The sequence below is a fragment of the Lucilia cuprina genome, chromosome 4 (genome assembly GCF_022045245.1).
Source record: "Lucilia cuprina isolate Lc7/37 chromosome 4, ASM2204524v1, whole genome shotgun sequence".
Lineage (NCBI taxonomy): Eukaryota > Metazoa > Arthropoda > Insecta > Diptera > Calliphoridae > Lucilia > Lucilia cuprina.
In genome coordinates this window covers 55,593,444-55,615,972 of record NC_060952.1, presented here as the reverse complement: position 1 = coordinate 55,615,972, position 22,529 = coordinate 55,593,444, and the positions used below count along the sequence as shown (strand labels likewise).

Genomic DNA, 22,529 nt, shown 5'->3' with positions numbered 1-22,529 from the left:
TCTTCAGCCGCCTTACGAATGGCGTCTAGGAAGAATAGAAAAAACTTACTTTGGTTCAGATAATAATGTACGCATTGCCGAAGTAAGAATAAGCTCAGGAATCATTACTCGGCCCATCGTCAAATTATGTTACCTACCATTTTTAAGCGAAAATCATGATTAGAATTTTAACTTAGATTAAAATTCTAATCCAATATAAATAATATCATAAATAATATCTCCTGTAGCAATACCTTTTTATATATTTTAATTACTCTAACACCTTTCACACTAATCTCTCATTTAACACTTCTCATTTTTACACTTTCACACTTAACAATCCCTAATTTTCCCAGCACTAATCCACCTTCATTTGTTTTGACAGTTACTTACACTTTGTTTATCCCCACCTAGATCCAACCGAAGACTTACCGCTATCCGGCCAAGCGAAGACCACAGCCAAAATGAGTTTCGCAGCGAATCCACTCCGAGAACTGAACGCAGCGGCCAAAGACGCAGCCATCACCGCAGACCCACCGCCTCTCGTCCAAATGAATACCATCAGCACAACAACCGCCGTGATCCAGAGCTTTACCAATGTAGGCTATGCATGAGGTTCCACAGCATAAGGTTTTGCCCAAAATTCCTCAACATGACCGTTATCCGGAGGATAGAAGTGGTCACTAGACACAAATATTGTGTTAATTGTTTGGCTAAAAGCCACGTCGTACGGTCATGCACCTCAATGGCCAGTTGTCACAGGTGTGACAGATTGCATCACACCTTACTCCATCGACCTAATATGAGAATAACCACTGGTAACAAAACTCAAGAAAATACGCATCGAGCCAAAAATAAGCGACCAAACGTCAATTCAGTCGTCCATCGCCCACAACAACGTCAATTACAAAGTGCCCAGCCATCCAATCAGCAACAAAATCCACCAACAACATCAGCCCAAACTCTAACCACAACCCCAAATACAATGATATTACTTGAAGCCATAAAGTCATTGGCCAACGTTCTTTGTGCCAGCACTAACGGACCATCTGTTGCCTAAAGCCAAGGCCATGTCCAATCTTGGACACTATTATTATTATATATTATTATATTTATTATTATTATTATTATTATATTATATAAAAATGTAAACAATAACAAACTTTGACAGCTACGTAAACCAGGCGAATTAAGAAAAAATTATCAGCTGATTGAATAACTCCGCCTTATATGAATTCGTCTTGCAAAATACATGGGAAATGTTCCCTACAAGAAATGTATGTCCGAAGCTAACACATACAAAATGATTTCACTAATAGCACAGGGTATACAGAGACGTCACGAGCAAATAGCTATATCCGTCTCTTTCGCACAAAACGATTTCAATGATTTTTTTTAGCTGTATTTTATATACCTCTTCTCACCAAACAATTTCAAAATCAAACAAAAGCTGATTTTAGACGTTTTCAAATGTCAAAAGTGACATCTCTGTATACTTTGTGCTAATAGTCTTGCAACATTATTTTTATCAAATTGCTAAAAAAAAATTAATGGATAATTCCATCAATAATGACAGTCAAATGACCGGTAAAATGACTGTTGATGTACCCAATGTGTGGTAAAGGGTTTCATTTGCGTATGAAAGAGTAAAACAACTACTTTTGACTGTTACTGTGTTTCATATTTATATTTTTCGACGTTATAAATAAATTATCTGTAAAAGCCAAAGATCAAGAATCGAAAAATTAAAAAAATTACAAATTAAATTATTAAAAATAAAAATAATTATTATAAACAGAATTTAAAAATAGTGCAGGAAGCTGAAGATAAACACTTTGGAGTTCAATCAATCTATGGTAACATAATTATTTGCTTTTAATTTTTATATTTCGATATTTATATGTATTTTTTACAGACAACATATTTCCACAAATTAAAAGGAGCATCAGCGGATTTAAGATCTTGCGAGGTATGTAAAATGGTGAAATGATTGTTAATTTATGTACATGCTTATTATATTAATAAAATTAACAAATATACATCTAAAAATATTAATAAATTGTGTTTTATTTTAAATTGGTATAGCCGTCACATTTGACGGATATATTCATCTAATATGATTAGTTAGCAATGACCGATAAATACATTATTTACAATTTGTTAGCTGTGATAGATATATCCATCAAGAATGATCAGTCAATCCTGACTAATATCTACGTCATCCATGGTTAGTAAACAACAAAAGAGTGAGGAGCTCAAATATATGTTTTAAAGTCGATGGAATTCATAAGTGCAAGGGAGAAGAAAAATCACATGTACACAAATGTTTCCATTACTTTTGTACATTTGCCTTAAGAAACTGATAGAAACTTTGCTTTACGCTGTGATAGAAATAATACTTCAGTAGTGCCCGTCACAGGGTATACAGAGACGTCACGAGCAAAAAGCTATTTCCCTCTCTTTCGCACAAAACGAATTCAATGATTTTTTTTAGTTGTATTTTATATACCTCTTCACACCAAACAATTTCAAAATCAAACAAAAGCTGATTTTAGATTTTTTCAAATGTCAAAAGTGACATCTCTGTATACTTTGTGGTGCCCGTCAAATGACCGATCAAATGACTGTCACTGTTCTTGTAGGGTTGTTGTTGCAGAACTGCCACCACCTTATCTGAATTCGCCTTGATCATTATAGTTTTTATAAAACTGGAAATATTCACATATATTGGTAGCCCTGAATTGCCGGTGTTTTTCAATAACGACGTGTCAAAAGTTTAGTTTTTACTAACACAATTTCTTGTTTTTCTATCGGTGAAGTTTATTTTTATTTGTAAATTTACAGTCAATTTATTTATGAATCGGCAAATATTTAACAGGAAAACTGCTGGTTACAGTAGTTTAATAACGTTTGCTGTACTGTTAATAGCATGGATTGCAGGATTTTCGTCCCGTTTGTTTGCCGTTATTCGTTTTGAGTCAATCATCCATGAATTTGATCCTTGGTTTAATTATCGTGCAACGGCATATATGGTGCAGCATGGATTTTACAAGTTTCTCAATTGGTTCGACGAGAGAGCGTGGTACCCGTTGGGTCGCATTGTAGGAGGCACTGTTTATCCGGGCTTAATGATTACATCTGGTGGAATTCATTATTTACTCCATTTATTAAATATTCCTATCCATATAAGAGACATATGCGTGTTCTTAGCACCAGTTTTTAGTGGGCTAACATCTATATCTACGTATTTACTAACTAAAGAATTATGGTCCTCTGGAGCTGGACTTTTTGCAGCTGGTTTTATTGCCATAGTTCCTGGATACATTAGTCGATCAGTAGCAGGGTCGTACGACAATGAAGGAATAGCAATATTTGCACTTCAATTTACTTATTTTCTATGGGTGCGTGCTGTTAAAACTGGTTCCGTGTTCTGGTCCGCTGCTGCTGCTTTATCTTATTTTTATATGGTATCTGCATGGGGTGGATATGTTTTTATTATTAACTTAATCCCCCTGCATGTATTTGTACTGCTGTTAATGGGTCGATATTCTCTACGTCTATTAACTAGCTACAGTACCTTTTTTATATTAGGACTATTACTTTCAATGCAAATACCATTTGTGGGTTTCCAACCTATAAGAACCAGTGAGCATATGGCTGCTCTTGGAGTTTTTATTCTATTAATGGCTGTTGGATTTTTGCGCTATATTCAATCAGTACTTTCACGCAATGAGTTTAAAAAAATATTTTTAATTGGAGGCTTAACAGCAGCTGTATTAGTATTTTTAACTGTTGTGATATTTACAATGATGGGTGTGATTGCACCATGGAGTGGAAGATTTTACTCCTTGTGGGACACAGGATATGCTAAGATACATATACCTATAATAGCATCCGTATCAGAACATCAGCCAACTACATGGTTTTCATTTTTCTTCGATCTTCACATTTTAATATGTGCCTTCCCAGTCGGTGTTTGGTATTGCGTTAAAAAAATTAACGATGAACTTGTATTTGTTATATTATATGCTATAAGTGCTGTATATTTTGCCGGTGTAATGGTTCGTTTAATGCTAACATTAACCCCCGTTGTATGTATGCTGGCGGGAGTTGCTTTTTCAAGCCTTATGGATGTGTACTTGCGGGAAGATAACATAACCAAAACGCAGACAGTAACACAAACTCGACCAGAAGAAATAGACGAAATTACAAATGAGAAAAAAATGTTGTATGATAAGGTAATTATGAAAATTAAATTGTAAAATGTGGTTTCATTTTAAATTTATAATCTGACCTGGAATAAATGGTAAATAAAACCATGACCAATTTTTTCAACATAAAAGTTTATTGTATCAACATGCGTGCATTTAATGCATTAAATTTGCATTAACATGAAATATTTTTGAATTTATTGAATTAATTTTACATTAACATTAAATATTTTTGCACTAACATTAAATATTTTTGAATTTAATGCATTAATTTTCCATCAACATTGATGTTTAAAATGTTTAGCTCGAGGTCTTTTGTGATGTGTTTTTATTTATGTTTCTCAATTTATATATATGGTTTATTTATTTATTTATTTATTTACAGAGTATTTAAAAACATAATGAATTATGAGATTAAATTTTAATTTTAGGTACTAACGGCTAAGGTTTTAGACCTAAAAAAAATGTATTAGATTATAATTATTTATACTATATGAGATGGTATATGTTACAATGTTTAAGGATAGTATTAACTTTATTAATATTATCTAAATTAATATTTTGAAGTAGAGAGAATAGGTTTATTTCTCCATATAGTGACATCTGTGTATTATTTATGGTGTTACAGTTGTGAATTAAGTGGTGAATATTTATAGACGTCGAGTTGCATAAAGGACAGATCTCTGAGGCGGAACCTTTCAGGATATGGCGATGTGTAATATAAGTATGACCTAGTCTTAGACGTATGTATTTTTGAATATTGATTCTTGCAAGTGTGGAAGGGTACTTCGGTATATTTTTTTGGGGATTGATGTTCTTATAGTGGAGGTGGTTATAGTTGTCCCAATCTATAGATATAGAACGTCTTAAAAATGAGCTGATGGTATTATTTATATCACGTTTACTGGACGAAGTGTATTTTATTAGAGGAGCATTTGTAGCAAATTTTGCAGCTTCATCAGCCAGAGAGTTTCCTGGTATACCGCTGTGACCGGGTATCCACATGATTTTAAATTTTGTATGATACTTTATTAATATGTCCCTAATTTTCGTAATGATAATATTTTTGTTTTTTATATTTTGTATAGCCATAACTGTAGACATTGAATCAGAGCATACGATGAATTTACCACGAATATTTTTGTATTTGGTTAAAGCGATTAAAATAGCTGTTGCTTCTGCCGTAAAAATGGAGCAGTTTGGATCAAGAAATGCAAGATAGTCTGTTTTTAAATTATGATTTATTATTGCTAAAGATGTACAGGAGTCAGTTTTTGATCCATCAGTGTACAATATTTTCCAGTTTTTGTTTATGAAGTAAGAAGATGTTTCGTTGAAATATGATACATAAGTGCTATTTGGAGTAGTATTTTTGGGAAGATTAGTACATTGTAATAAAAATGATGAATTGTTAAGTTTCCATGGTGGTTCAGTAGGAAAATATACTTTTTGTGGTTTTGGGTTTATATTTATTTCTGAAGCAAGTTTAATGGCCAGGAGTAAGCTGGAAGGAAGTCTGAGATATGTTTGTGATGAAATATTAGATATACGTTTAATCAGATGTTGTTCTGCAGGGAACATTATTTTTGGGATGAGTTTTAGGGTGAGTTCGTTAAATCGATTTACAATTGTTGGTAGGCCAGCTTCAGCCAAAATATTTGTTATTGGAGTAGTTCTAAATGCACCTAAGGCAAGTCTTATTGAGGAATTGTAGATTGGTTCAATTTTTCTTAGTTGAGATTTTGGTGCTTTGCCATAGATGGCGAGACCATAATCGATTTTAGACAAAATAAGACTACGAACTGCATTTAAAATAACATTTGGATGAGAGTTACTTTTTTTTGCTGCAAGACATTTAATGAGATTTAAACGAGGTTGTAGAGATTTTTTTAGGTATTCAATATGAGTATTCCATGAGAATCGGTTGTTGAAAAATACACCAAGAATTTTTAGATTGTCAACTGTTTCAATCTGATTTCCTTGTATTGTAAAGGAAATATTGTCGCAAGAAGTTTTTTTACATAGATGAAGGCACTTGGTTTTGGGAAGGGAAATTTTTGCACCAGTTATATTACACCAGTTATTTAGTGAGGTGAAAAGTTGATCTATTTCATCTTGAATAATGATATTGCGTGAATGTTTACATATTAAATAAAGGTCATCAGCATAAAGAACATGTTTAAAATAGTTGTTGTCACAGATGATTTTGTTTAATTTGTCGGTCGCTATTTGAAACAGAACCACGGATAGTGGTGACCCTTGTGGTATACCGTTATGAAGTGGTTTTATATTTGAGTAGACATCGTTTATCTTTATACGAAATTTTCTGTTAGAAAGGAAGGCGTATACAAAATTTATAATCTTGGAACCAAATTTCCATTCCTTTAATTGTGAGATAATTGTATGAATGCCAACTCGATCGAAGGCTTTTTCGAAGTCTATGGAAATAATGGAAAGGTGATTTCTGTGTGATAGAGATGAGGCAGCAATGTGGTCAAGGTATGTTAATGTGTCTATAGTACCCTTATTGGGTTTAAAAGCCATTTGGTGGACGCTTAGGAGTTTCATTTTTAGTAGTGACCATGTGATTCTGGTGGCAACTATTTTTTCCAATAGTTTAGATGTACACGGGATTAGTGATATTGGTCTATATGAATCAATAGAAGTGGGGTCTTTGTTAGGTTTGAGTATTGGAATAATAGAAGTAGTTTTCCATTGTTGAGGAATAATACCGGATGAGAAGATTTTGTTAAATATTTTAAGAAGATGAAGATTGACATTGCTAGGAAGATTTTTCAGCATGGGATATGAAATTCTATCAAAGCCGGGTGTTTTACCTTTGAGAGAATTTAATGTAGATTTTACTTCGAAGAGAGTGATATCTTCTTCTAATAGTTTTGTAGTTTTGTTTAAGTTGTAGTTTATCCGGAATTCCAGGTTATTTTTGTTCTGTATGAAGAGATTACTAAAATTGATATCGTTGGATTGTTGTGACCAAGAATGTGCAAAAAAGTTGGCGATGTCAAATGGATCATATATAGGTTGATCACTAAGTTTAATGTGGTGTATTTGTTTGTAGCTGTTAAGACCATTTAGTTTGCGAATATTGTTCCAAACTTTGTTAAGTGGAGTGTTACGGTTGATGGTAGTAGTATAGGCAAAAAAGGAATTTCGTTTTGCAATTTTACTTTTTAGTTTAAAAACACTATTAGCTTTTTTGTAAGCTATTCTGTTTTCTGTCGATGGGTGATTTTTGAATATATAGAATAGTTTTTGTTTTTTATTACGTAAGTCATTTAGTTCAGGACTCCACCAATAGGTGTATTTACTATTTTTCCTATTTTTCTGGTGTGGCATTGAGCTATTTGCAGCATTAATTATAACTTTTTGCAGTTTAGCGATTTCTTTGTTGACGTTCGTAGAGGTATCAGTTTGTAGATTAATGTTGCATAGTTGTTGTTGAAATCGTTGCCAGTTTGCTTTATCTGTAATAAATCGTTTTAGTTTTGTATTAATGTAATTGTAATTAGAGTGAGGTAAGTTTATTTTTATATGAATAGGATAGTGATCGCTACCACATAATTGATTATCAGTTTTCCAAAAGGATAAAGGTGCAATATCAGCTGATGTAAAAGAAAGGTCGACGTGTGTAAAAGTGGATCTTGTTGAGAGGTGAGTAGGAGAGCCATCGTTAAGTAGAATCATGTTAGACCGTGTGATAATATTTTCGATGATAACCCCTTTGGATAGAGTGATCGTTGAGCCCCACAAAGTGGAATGTGCATTAAAATTTCCTAGTATTAAAGTGTTATGGTTGTTGTCAGTGAAAAGGGACACTAACTCCATTGTGGGAAGAGGGAGTGATGGATTGAGATAAATAGATATAATTTTTAATTTAATACCAATGAAAACATTAGCCATAACATAGTTTCTCGAAGAGCATACTAAGTTATGTTTAATGTTATGTTTAATTAAAATAGAGCCGTCAGAGTTTGATGTTAGGGTTACATAACCATTTAATTTTATATTGTTAGCAACATGATGAGTTTCTTGGAGCGCAATAATATCTGGTGTACTATTTCGGATTAAGATTTGAAGTTCGTGTAAATTGTTGAAGAATCCGTTGAGATTCCACTGTAAGATTTTTATTGACATGAAATTGTATTACTGTAATGAAAATATAGTATAGAAATTGTTTTATTGCTCCATGTTGAGGTCTGGTGAGTCGATTTCATTACGTCTGTTAGATATTTTTTTTGGATTTAAATATGGCTCAGATAGTTTGGGTTTATCTTTATTTTTAGGTAGTTGATCAGTAATTTTCGAAGACGTTTTAGCGGAGTTATTGTCAAAATTGGAAGAAGTTGGATTAATAGGATTTTTACTTATATTTGAAGAGATTTTGTTCGATGTTTGAATCTGGTGTTTATTTAAGAGTTTATTAATGGATGTTGAGAGGTTTTGTATCGATTCTTTAGTGTTTGAGTTTGTTGGATTATCATTAGTGTTTTCAGTTGTGTAAGTTGTATGAGTGTTTAACTTGACTGAGGCGGCGGCAGCGATAGCAACTGCGGGAGAGTTATTTATTGCTTTATTTAATTTGTTTTTTCTTTCAGCTATTGCTGTTTGTAGATCTTCAATTGGAATGTCATATGTTTGTTTGTCTGTAATTTTGAGTGCGGCTTCTTTATATGAACAATTATTAACGGTTTTAAATTTTAATATTTCTTGTCGTTTCTTTATTGTAGGGCAATTTTTGTTTGTAGAGCGGTGGGGATGATTACAGTTTATACATTGAATTTTTGTACAAGGTACGGGATCGTGGATTATAGAGGCACAGATATCGCAGTTTTCATTACCATTACAGTATTTTTGGGTATGGCCTAGTTTAAAACACTTTTTGCATTGGATGGGGTTGGGGATGTAGGGTTCGATTTTGCAGTTAAGGAATCCGATTTTTATTTCTTTGGGAAGTTCAAAAAGATTAAAATGTAGAATATGGAGAGGAGTATTAATAACTTTATTATCAACAAATTTCGTTATTTTTTTACAATCAACAATTCCTTGATCTTTTAGACCTTCTTTGATTTCTTCTTCTTTAAGATCCCGTAATGTAGGTGCAAAGATAACTCCTTTTATTATGTTGAGGGACGGGTGGTATGAACATTCAATCGCACAAATACCAGGTAATGTAGTTGCTTTTAGGAAACGATTGGCTTGGGCTTCATTTTTAGTTAGGATGAGAAGATTACCGTCTCTTGTAAAGGTTGTTTTTAAAGTAGGTTCACTAGAGATACCTTCCAACGCTTTAGAAACTAAAAAAATATTGAAGTTTTGAATGGGTTTTTCAGCGATTTTGCTTTTCAATATAATGAACTTAGGGCACTGGTTTTTGTTGTTGTTTAGTTGTTTGTTTTTAATAGTAGGAAAATCAATATTATTATTTAAGTTATATTGTGTGTTGGATTTTTTCCTTTTTGGAGAAGGGTCTAAAAGGGAATAATAATTTCCTCCCGAGGAGGACTCCATTATAAAAACTACACTCGAACGATACAAATACGACAAAGATGTAACTGGCCGAAAAATTTATTGAGTAACTGTGTTAATTTTAATAAGAGAATTAATGATAAAAGCTTAGGCAGAGTAGATTATTAAGCGCGAACTGATATAATAAACACGTCTGTTCTCAGTGAGCACTTGATTAAGAATCTTATATATATGGTGTTTCTCATAAGTATTCGAATTTAGGTATAATATGAAAAGAAACCAAATTTAATAACATATTTTGTATGCAAAATTAATAAATAATTTAAAATTAATTTTTTTACTTAAATTAATTTAGCCTTATTTAAAAAAGTCCATAAAATTACCTCACAAAGGTTTGCGAATTTTTTCTGTATTTAAAATCGAATGTTTTTTTGCTAAAAATTGTTTTAAGGGGTAACTATCAACAGAATGGATATATTTTTTTAGACCATTTGGTCCACAATTTTGGGGCATTTGTACCATCCTTTCATTTAATGATATATTAAAATGGCGATTTTTGGCAATATTTCTATTTATTTCTCTTTTTTCCCAGAGATAACAAAATTTGTTATTGAGATTTAATATACCAATTGGGGTATCTAAAAATAATATTTTTTGTTACAATCTATCATTCTTCTATCGCTAATACAATTTATTGGAACTCTAGTATAATTTTATAATACTATGGTCAAAATTTTTCGGGGAAACTTGTCTTCTATTTTTCTTTTAGATATCAGCTGTTATACGTTTTAAGTTTTTAATTTATTGTGGAAGTATACAACTCCAAAGCATGCCTCGAAGAAACGCCATTAAATATAGTGTAATCATTCTTTTTATAACCAATGGCCTCTAGGCTGAATGTCACCATATAATTATGGTCTAACTCAAAAATATTGAAATCTGTTTAAATATTATCTAATATGATCAAAATAAACCCAAAATTTTGAACATACAGTGTTGTTGTAATAAGCAACATAATCATGAATGTTATGAGTAGTAAAAACTAAAATATACTGTATAGGATCACGTTTTGTTAAGACATGTTTTGGAGTTGTATACCGCTACGATGTCTTCAAAATTTAAAATATATTAGTGCTTATATCTACAATAATATATACTAGCCAACTTATAACAAAAATTATTATTTTTAGACACCTCAAGGAATCTATTAAATCCCAATATTAAATTTTGGTTTTATCTCTGGAAAAAGAGAAAGAAATGGCAAATATGGTTAAAAATCGTAATTTTAATGATATTATATAAAAATATGGTACAAATGCCTCAAAATTGTGAGCCAAATGGGCCAAAAATATATTCTTTCGATTGATAGTAACCTTTTAAAACAATTTTAAGCAAAACGAACATTCGATTCTAATTTTAATGTTTCGTAAAATATGGTCAAACATGAAATACAGGAAAAATTCGAATACTTTTGTGAAGTAATTTTATAGCCTTTTTTTAAAAGAAGTTAAATTAAGTACATGTGATTTTTTAAAGTTTTAAAAAGCGTGATATCAAAGCTAGGACTGTCTAGACAATTTAACAAATTTATTAATTTTATTAAATTTGTTTTTTTTTTCATATTATACCTAAATTTGAATACTTAAGAGAGGCACTGTATATAATAATGAAAAATTAATGCACTAAATGTAAAATTAATGCATTAAATTAAAAAACAATTAATGGTAATGCATTAAATTTTAGAAATTTGATGTTAATGCAATATTTTTTACATTAAATTATTTTTTTAAATTTAAAGTTAATTCAAAATTAATGCAAATCGCCCAGGTCTGTTTTTAATAGATTAATTTTTTTAATTGCTTTTCTGGTCGGTTTTTAATTAAAAAAAGTTTTTTTAATTGCTATTGAAATTTAATATCTTACGATTTTATTTATAAGTAAGAAGATAAATTGAAAGATACAAATTACTTTTGAGTGGAGGTTACAAAAATCCCAGTAATGAAAATAATTATGGACAGAAAAAATGGAACTGAATAGAGGGTACAAGGTATAACCCTTTATACTCCATAGTGGCAGACTAACTTATATCGAAGATATTCCACTTTGACAGTCCCACTTAAAACCCCTACAACCATCATTACCATAGTATTGGATATTTGTAACAACCTCCACTCAGTTTCAAAGTCGAAAATTTTGAATCTGCAGGTCAATAAAGTAAAATGTTTAAAAAAAAATAATAAAGCAATTCAAATATAAAAAAAAGTTTATTTAAAAAATATCTTTTTTTGACAAGCTTTTTTATAAACGTTATCTATTCAGTTTTACATAGTTTAATCACAAACCAAGAAAATTCAAATAAATTTAATTTTTACCAATCACTTTTCAATTCCTAAATTACAGAGTATCGCGCTCATATATATTATTAAAACATTTTGAAAATTTAATGACTACAGATATTTAAAACTTCATCATATTTGAGCAACATAAAGTGGTTTAAAAATGCAGTTAAAATGAATTAAGATAACATACTAACATAACACCGTATTGTGTTAGGTATCTTTATGTTTTTACCAAATCGAACTACGGGAACTAGCCAAAAATTCTGTTACAAAATTTGTACCAACCAACAAACTAACAAAACAAGTTATTGTCTATTCAGACCAAACAAAATTAAGCAATTTCGAGATGTCGATCGAAATCGAAATGTATGAAGAAATTTCCCATATATTTCGATTAATTTCATTGAAATAACTTGAAATCACAATGAACCTTAGTATAAAGTACCTATTTTTACATTTAAGCATAAAACAAACAAATAATAAAAGTTTGAAATCAATATAAAAACAATATAATTTGATATAAATTACAAATATTAAAAGTAATCAATATATTATTTAAAACTTAAATAAGTACAATTTACGTAAAAGGGCGGATTTTGCTTCTAAGCAAAATCTGTCCAAGTGTTAAAAACCACTGTCTGAACAAGTAAGGTTCTATTTTTACTTTCGAGTCCAAATTATTTAATTTTGACTCGGTCTGAATGGACTATTAAATAAAACCTTTAAATAATTGTTTTGAGTTTTAGAACAAGTGTAAATTAATGAAATAAATGTATGAGATGTTTAAAAAAGAGAATTTTTTAAAAAAGCACAAAGTTGTCTTTCAAATCTTTTTTTGCCAAAGAGAACGACTTGTATTCAAGGATAATGGATTTCGTAATTTATTTTAACCAAGGTTAGGTTAGGTTAAGAAGGGTAATGCACCGTAGAAATAGATGTATGTCCACTCGGAGACCATAAGGACCATTGTGATTCCCTTCAATAAAGTGAAGATTCAGAAAACAGAAAATCCATAACACTACCACAACACAAGAATGAAAATACAGATAATTATGTATAATATGTAATTCCTTTATATATAATAAAGGAAATCCATATTCCACTACAAAATCCAGTCAAAGAAGCTACTAATTCCCTTGACAAAACCTAGAAGACTGCGAGGGTTAAGTCCCGCAGACATACTGCGTCTGTACAGTGCTATTTGGTAGCACCCATATCAAGTTTAGGCCACAGGGCCTTTGATATTTTGCTATCCAATCAACTATTCCAGGCTGGTTAATGATGTCGCGAATTCTTTCGAATATCAATCTGTCAGCTATACCTAATCTAGCTAGGTTGTCCGCAACCTCATTACAGTGCCCTGGCACCCATCACAATCTAATGACAAACAGTCTCATAATTTCCCCAAGGGCATTTCTACAATCTCCAACTAGGTGCGAGTGTACTGTTTGACTATCCAATGCTCTAAGAGCAGCTTGACTATCAACATAAATTGTCACAACCGACCCCGGATCGATATGATTTCTTGTCACATGAAGTTAGTGAGCCCGATACAAAATGTTCTATAGGCGACAGGTTCAGAATGATGCCCCTAAATACTTAGCTCCTCTAGATAAATCTAATTCGACACCATCTAACTTTGGCAATCTGAAATTGTCTACCTTATACCTTCCCTCAATGCCCAAAAACGCAGCCGAAGTATAATACATATTCTTCAAGACGTGCTCAACACAACTTACCACCTCATGCAGTGCACTCTCAACAGATTTACCCTTGTTGAGCGCCACTAATGAGGCGAGATGTAGATTTATCAGTCTCTCTTCAAAAGAAAAGAAGATAGGCTAATAGGTATAAAATTCTTTGGCTTTGAGTGGCTTGCCTTACCCGCCTTGGGTATGAAAATAACAATAATCTCTTTGGTAAATACCTTAAAAATCATCTCTTAAAAATCTCCAGTAGAAGAGATATAGCGTCCTGAGACATGTTCTTTAGTAGAGCTGGGAATATTCCATCCGGCCCAGGTGACTTGAAGGGGTCGAATGAATTAACCGCCCATACTAGCTTTTCCCTAGTGACTATCTCCTCTATGTAACTATAGGTGTTACTTGGCACCACAGACTCGAAGTCCCGTTGGTCGTCAACCATATCTTCAGTTTCAAGACAACCCGGAAAATGTGTTCCATTAGTAGAGCTGGGGTCTCAGATCTAGATTCAGTCCATGAGTTATCACTACTTTGGATATACCCTATGACCCTTAGGTCCTTAGATAATATCTACGGATTCACAGTACTGGGACCATGAAATCCTTTTTGGCCTTTTAAAATCAGCTTTATACTTATTGAAACACATTTTGTAGTTGTTCCAGTCAATTTCTTGACCAGTAAGCTTGGCCCTATTAAACAATTTCCTAACAGTCGACCTTTGAAGTCTAAGTTCCTTGGTCCACCACTTAGGTTGCTTTCATTTGCCCGGGAAAGTAACGGGACAAGATAGCTCATAGCTTCTCTTAAGTAGGTCTGTGAACTTGTTCATAACCCCCTTTACATCAGTTGGCAACAAATCTCACAAGACTCGTTGTGCCAACACGGACAAGGATCACAAGGATCGCACTTTTTCTTCTTACATATACCGTCAACTGACGCACCTCAGAGCCGGGTGGGTCAGTCGCCTCATACGGCATATTCACCGAAGCCAGTGTGAGCATACACCTACCTTTGGCTTCTCTATTTATTTCGGTTATGTGACCGCTCCTAAGAGAATGAGAAATTATAAATCCTAATTCATTCTTTGAGAGGATACAAGTCCTTACCTTCGTAGACGGGGCAAATAAGGTGTTACCTTTGACCCTTAAACCAAGAACCTAATTCTTGTTAATCGTAGACGGGGCAAATAAGGTGTTACCTTTGACCCTTAAACCAAGAACCTAATTCTTGTTAATCGAAGGTTCTTGGATAAGGGCCACGCCCCTCTGCGAATCAAGATTATCATTCTGTTTGGCCAATAATGCCAGTATGGTTTGCACCGTTCCACAGTGTCAGATTTTGCAAATTTAGGGGACTAAACTCATTTTTTTTGTGTGTTTTTTTGATTATGTTTAAATGCAGTACGGCAGACAACTGTCCAAATAATAAATAAATGCTTAAGAAAGAGAAGGAATGTAAAACAAAACAAGGTAACGGTATTCTGAATGTCGTGTATATTACAAAAAATAAAAATCTTATTTTTATCTGCCGAGTATTCAATAACTTTGAATCATTATAACTTTTTTGTTTATGGATATTTTTTCCATTTTTTTTTGCTTTTTAAAGCTATTAATCTATTTATTAATAGTAATAAAGCTTTTTGAAAAATAAGTGAGTCAGTCATTTTATTGTAAGTAAGTTTTGAAATTAACAAATATTTAATGGAATCAAAAATATAGAATACCATTTGATTCCAAGGTTCTGTTGGCACTATATATATACTTCACAGCAGAAGCCTCTCCCTTGACGAGAACTTTGAAGAATCTTCGCCTTTGCCATCTTAAACAGAAAGGCGAGAGACCTTAAAGTCCCGTTCCTTGCCTTCTCCTCCTTCGTTCGGCCTGTATAATTAATATCTCGTGGAGGGGCACTTGGCTTCTCCTCCACAGCTACTTGCCGAACGACCTATGGACGGTCTTCTCCCAAGGGTCCCCTTTGGATCCTCTTGGCCTCTTTAGCAGGGGATGTTATCTTAAAAGTCTGACTGTTAGCAAGCTCATTGTCAGACAGAGATAAATTCCCAGCTTCTGACACCAGAGGAGTCACTTGACAACTCCAGAAGACCCTCCACGTCTAAGTCTGTCAATACCGGACGATCCACGCAGTGACGCCGTACGTGGACTAAGCAATATATAACGCTATGCCTAACGGTAAAGCCCTTACTACTCAAAGAGTAAAATCGAATATCATAGCGTATCATCTATGTCCTGATAGAAGGACGAAGGATTGATAGACATATACCACATTCACTATCTTGACAAGATGAGTAACTTTTAGTTATACAGTTCTTGAAATCATAACTTTCTGTGGCTGGATACCGAAGCAGTAAGCTGTAGTCACGATGTGTACTTAAGCCCTCGCATCACTACAGGTAGTTTCCCTTGGCGGAGCTATTTTAACCAAAGTTTAAATACAAACTATGAAGAACACTAGAAGTTGTCATTCTTGGTAGTATATTTAATACCCTATTATAATTACACCGATTTTTTTATATAAAGCGTGGGCACCCTTTTGTTGTTTGCTGCACACTATGTAAAACAGCTGATTTTTGTTATTACTCAAAAAATAAATTAAATGTAAAGTTTTAAAGATCACAAAATCCTTGACATAGATGGGCACTTTGCAGTACCAGTAAAAATGCAGTAAAAATAAGTTTTTACTGTTTACTGAAAACATTTTCACTATTCAGTAAAGTTTTACTCGTTACTGAAAAATTTTTCAGTATCAGTATGTTTTTACTGGTTACTAAAAAAATTCAGTATTCAGTAAATTTTACTGATTACTGCAAAAAATGCAGTACTTTACTGATTACTGAAAATGTGTTTACAGTATTCCTTACAATCTAATAATTTACTAAAAATTATATTTTCGACATATTTTTGAATATTATACATATTTATAACAAGTAGCAAGTATATATTCATAACAAGTAGCTATAGTGAGATTAATTTTACTTTTTGGGATTGTAAATCTTTTCAAAAGACAAGAACTTAGCTATGTATAAATCTATATAGAGGTCAAATATTATATAATTTTGTTGGACAATAAAAACTTATTAGAATCATTTGTTATATTTTATATTAGATTATTAATAGATATATAGTAAAAGAGATCAATATGATAATAGTTGTATGAGAATTTAAGTTAAATAATGCATTTTGGTTGAAAATTTTACTGATTACTGAAACAAATTTCAGTATTTAGTAATATTTTCTTTACCAGTATTTTTTACTGACTACTGAAATATTTTTTTCAGTAAACAATAAAAGTTTACTGAATACTGAAAATTTTTTCAGTAACCAGTAAAGATATACTGAAAACTGAAATTTTTTTCAGTAACCAGTAAAAATTTACTGATTACTGAAATGTATAAAGCAATAAATTTATACTGCAGTGTGCCCATGTATGATCCTTGGAAGAGTTTCAAAATATCTTAACATAGTAAGATTTTAGCAATTATAAAGTTTTTATGTTACCATTTGCTTGACACATTGTTCAAACATATTTGAACACAGTTTAAAATCTTATTTTGGTGCATAGGTTTAGTAATAAAAACTATAATATTAGTTCACTTGAGTTACAAAGCATATTACAAACTAATTGTTACAAACCTGTCAAAGACCTAACTGGTGAGAATGTATTAGTAGAAGCAAAAAAATAAACACAATTGTTCAAAAGGTACTTAATAAAAAATGTATTTTTTGGACGTTATTCTTTGTGTGTTATTAATGAAATTTTATATGGCAGTGAGTGAAAATATTAATTATTTTTTTTTTGAAAAGATATTTTATCTCAAAACATATTATAAACACGTATTTTTGTTATTTTTTTCTGCACTAAAATGTACAACTTTATATTTTAATTAAAATAAAATGTCAAAGAATAAAATATATTTTTTTTCGTTTGTATTTTTTTATTATTTTTTTCAATATAAAGTGTTGAAAAAAATAATAAACATTAAGTTTAAGTGATAAAAAAACTAATAAGTGGTAATATCCTCGCAATTTTGCGAAGAAAATTTGAAGTTTAGTGAGTGCGTTTAGTTCTCACAAGTTTGTTTTATTCTCTCAGAGCTCGTCTGTGTGAAGAGAATAAAAATTTTTGTCTGAAAACCGCTTTAGTTTCGTCTATATGTACCCCTATATGTTACAAACAGTGTGACCATTTTGCAGCTAGATTTTTACACCCACTATCAAAAAAAATGGAGGGTATATTGATTTTGTATTCCGTTTGTAACACATCGAAATATTGGTTACAGATCCATAAAAGTATATATTCTTGGTCCTTATTAAATTCTAAGACGATCTAGCCATGTCCGTCCGTCTGTCCGCCTGTCTGTTGAAATCACGATTGGGACCAAGAGAGAGGAGCTAGGCAGTTGAAATTTTACATAAATATTTTCTGTTTCTAAGGTTTGTTTGGAATTGAAAATGGGCCATATCGTTTTTCAGATAGCCCCATAGAAGTGGAGTTCCTGAAAACAGCTATAACGGGCATAACTGCTTTAGAAGTGCGAGTATAGCGATTAAACTCGACATAAATAAGTTTCATATGAACCAAAATCTTTATACCAATTTTTTTGAGGACCAGTCCATAATTCACCCTACCCCCCATATAAGGTCACCCTCAGAAAATTACTTTTGCACTCATTACTGGCCTAAAAATTCGAGTATAGCGATGACAATCGGTATACGTAAATTTCTTACGAACCAAAACCTTTTAAACATTTTTTTAAGGATCGGCCCATAAATGACCCTACCCATTCTGAAAATTACTTTAACGCTCATTACTGGCTATAGCAATAAAATTTTATACAATCAAGTTTCTCGCGAGCCAAAATCTCTTTACCAACATTTATGTGGATAGGTCCATAATTGACCCTACTTCCCCAATTGGGTTCACTTCAGGAAATAACTATAACGCTCATTAATATCTTGAAAATACGAGTGAAGCAATGAAATGCGATACATGTAACTTTCTTACGAGCCAAAACCTTTGTACAAAGTATAGGTTCATAATTGACGCATATAAAGGTCCTCTTCAGAAAATTACTCACGGTTTAAAAATTGAACTAAAATATTTGGAAGGGTGTGAAGTTAAATTCGTCGGCCAGATACGTCCCACAACACATTTGTCAAATACGTTCCACATACTGTAAAATTCGTTTTCAAATTAAATTAATTGATTTTTTAATAAAACAAACGCCAAATAAAATGTTTTTGTGAAAAAGTTAAAATATATTAAACTATATTCCGAAAATAAATATGTAAAATAAAAATTAATTAAAATAATTATATACGAATTTTTGAAAAAAACGTAAAATTTTGCCAAAAAATCAGAAATTTTCAAGTGGCTCCAACGGGTATTTAGAGAAGACATGAATCGGGGTAGCGAAAAACTGGAAGTAGCCCAGGACTATTTCTTTCCAAAAACATATAGTTTATATGCAATTCCAGCTCTGGATAATTTTTACGAATTTTTGAAAAAACCTAAAATTTTGCCAAAAAAAATCAGAAATTTTCAAGTGGCTCCAACGGGTATTTAGAGAAGACATGAATCGGGGTAGCGAAAAACTGGAAGTAGCCCAGGACTAGTTCTTTCCAAAAACATATAGTTTTTATGCAATTCCAGCTCTGGATAATTTTTACAAATTTTTGAAAAAACATAAAATTTTGCCAAAAAATCAGAAATTTTCAAGTGGCTCCAACGGGTATTTAGAGAAGACATGAATCGGGGTAGCGAAAAACTGGAAGTAGCCCAGGACTAGTTCTTTCCAAAAACATATAGTTTATATGCAATTCCAGCTCCAGCTGGATAATTTTACGAATTTTTGAAAAAACCTAAAATTTTGCCAAAAAATCAGAAATTTTCAAGTGGCTCCAACGGGTATTTAGAGAAGACATGAATCGGGGTAGCGAAAAACTGGAAGTAGCCCAGGACTAGTTCATTCCAAAAACATATAGTTTATATGCAATTCCAGCTCTGGATAATTTTTACAAATTTTTGAAAAAACATAAAATTTTGCCAAAAAATCAGAAATTTCAAGTGGCTCCAACGGGTATTTAGAGAAGACATGAATCGGGGTAGCGAAAAACTGGAAGTAGCCCAGGACTAGTTCTTTCCAAAAACATATAGTTTATATGCAATTCCAGCTCTGGATAATTTTTACGAATTTTTTAAAAAACCTAAAATTTGGCAAAAAATCAGAAATTTTCAAATGGCTCCAACGGGTATTTAGAGAAGACGGGGTAGCGAAAAACTGGAAGTAGCCCAGGACTAGTTCTTTCCAAAAACATATAGTTTATATACAATTCCAGCTCTGGATAATTTTTACGAATTTTTGAAAAAATGAATCGGGGTAGCGAAAAACTGGAAGTAGCCCAGGACTAGTTCATTCCAAAAACATATAGTTTATATGCAATTCCAGCTCTGGATAATTTTTACAAATTTTTGAAAAAACATAAAATTTTGCCAAAAAATCAGAAATTTTCAAGTGGCTCCAACGGGTATTTAGAGAAGACATGAATCGGGGTAGCGAAAAACTGGAAGTAGCCCAGGACTAGTTCTTTCCAAAAACATATAGTTTATATGCAATTCCAGCTCTGGATAATTTTTACGAATTTTTGAAAAAACCTAAAATTTGGCAAAAAATCAGAAATTTTCAAGTGGCTCCAACGGGTATTTGGAGAAGACATGAATCGGGGTAGCGAAAAACTGGAAGTAGCCCAGGACTAGTTCTTTCCAAAAACATATAGTTTATATGCAATTCCAGCTCTGGATAATTTTTACGAATTTTTGAAAAAACGTAAAATTTTGCCAAAAAATCAGAAATTTTCAAGTGGTTCCAACGGGTATTTAGAGAAGACATGAATCGGGGTAGCGAAAAACTGGAAGTAGCCCAGGACTAGTTCTTTCCAAAAACATATAGTTTATATGTAATTCCAGCTCTGGATAATTTTTACAAATTTTTGAAAAAACATAAAATTTTGCCAAAAAATCAGAAATTTTCAAGTGGCTCCAACGGGTATTTAGAGAAGACATGAATCGGGGTAGCGAAAAACTGGAAGTAGCCCAGGACTAGTTCTTTCCAAAAACATATAGTTTATATGCAATTCCAACTCTGGATAACCAGTTACTTTTCAGTGACTAGTAATTAGCGTCTGCATTAATTTGAGCTACTTTAGTAATGACTGTTAATGTAGTATAGGAGTATGTGCTTTATTTTCGATTTGTTACTTAGTTTTCATATTTTAACCGATTGCGTGAAACAATTGTGTTTTACAAATAAGATAACAAAATAAATTTGCAGGTGAATGTTAAAACCATTATTTAAAGAACAATAGAAAATCTAAGCACAGGAGCAGTGAGTAGAACATTTGACTAGCAAACAAATAATGCTGCATGTACTTCCTGGGTATTTCATATATTCTTGAAGAACTATATTTAACATTTCCCAAAGAAATAGCATTTGATTTTAAAGTTTTAACTTCTTTACCCATTTACTACCATAAAATTGTTAGTATATATGTTTCTTTATATGGCGAATCTGTCAACCGATCTTGACAACTTTATTTGCCAAACGATACGTAGGACTTAGAAGTTACCTAGGAGAAGAACTTCGCTTTCCTAACTATTATGAGGCCATATATGAACAATTGGCAAACATTTTTAATTTTAGAGTTAAAAAATAGAAAAATTTCTTGATGGCACATTTAAAATATTTTGTGTGAATATAAACTGACCCTAATACGTGATGAATCCGTTAGCGTAAATCATTTTGATCGAGGGGAGCAAAAATTATAGAGGGTTTCACTTAATTATTTAAAAAATCCGTAAAATTGTAGTATTTATATGTGTAATATTTGAAAAAAAATTGCACATAATTGTAAAAATTATTCAAATTTAGCACATAAGATTTATTTAAAAAAAATTAAGAAATTTCATTTCAGTAATGTTTTAACTTGTTGCCTATAGTTTTTGAAAAATATCGAATTAGTAAAATAAAAAAACAATTAATATCTGAATATTGCGAGCTTGATTTATATGGGAATGCAATTAAAAAATTATAGTTTGAAGGAATTAAATATTTATAGAGCGATGCTTTTTGATGCTAGGTACATTTTATTTAAGGAGCGGATCCAAGGTGTGGAAAAAATAAAATTTAAAAACTTTGATAATTGCTTATATACCGACAATCAAACAAAAAATTAAATTGATTAAACCAAAAAGGTTATGTTTAACTTCAAATACTGTGAATTAATTTATATCAGGATAGGTACAAATATCGCGGTAATTCATAATTTTTAAGAATTTATGATGAGAGTGACACAGGTAGCAAAATATTGTGTAAATTTTACACAAATTAAAAATGTTTTTGCGTCAATTGGATTGATCGTTTTGGGTCTTTTTTGTAAATTTGTTAGGATCGCGTTTATTATATATGATTTATGTAAATTCTTGAAGGACATAATTTTGCAGGTAATAATAAAGTTAAAACAGAGTCGCTTCGACTCTACTTGAACGTTAAAGTGCACTGAACTTTCACGATAACCATTCACAGGTAATATTTTACAATTTGTTGTGATAATTGGAAAATGAATCTCAAAAACCCTAAACTAATTCAAAAAATAGTGAAATCTTTGATTTTCAATTTTCTTAGACCCTTTATCTAGAAAGTCAGTCGAATTTCCTAAAAATAAAAACATTTTTAAAATTTAAAGGTTTCACAAATGCTGTGAATGTGAATATTAGAAAATGTATTAAAAAACTAA

The 22,529-nt window shown here is 31.8% G+C and overlaps 1 protein-coding gene across 1 annotated transcript in view; it reads left to right on the top strand.

Annotated features, from left to right (window-relative positions):
* The first annotated feature begins 2,700 nt into the window (after nucleotides 1–2,700).
* LOC111683863 (dolichyl-diphosphooligosaccharide--protein glycosyltransferase subunit STT3B) overlaps nucleotides 2,701–22,529 on the top strand; it is a 91,773-nt gene continuing 71,944 nt past the window's right edge. Inside the window, exon 1 of the mRNA XM_023445984.2 lies at nucleotides 2,701–4,217. Coding sequence (XP_023301752.2) covers nucleotides 2,835–4,217 — 1,383 coding nt within the window. The 5' untranslated portion in view covers nucleotides 2,701–2,834. The remainder of the gene's footprint in view (nucleotides 4,218–22,529) is intronic.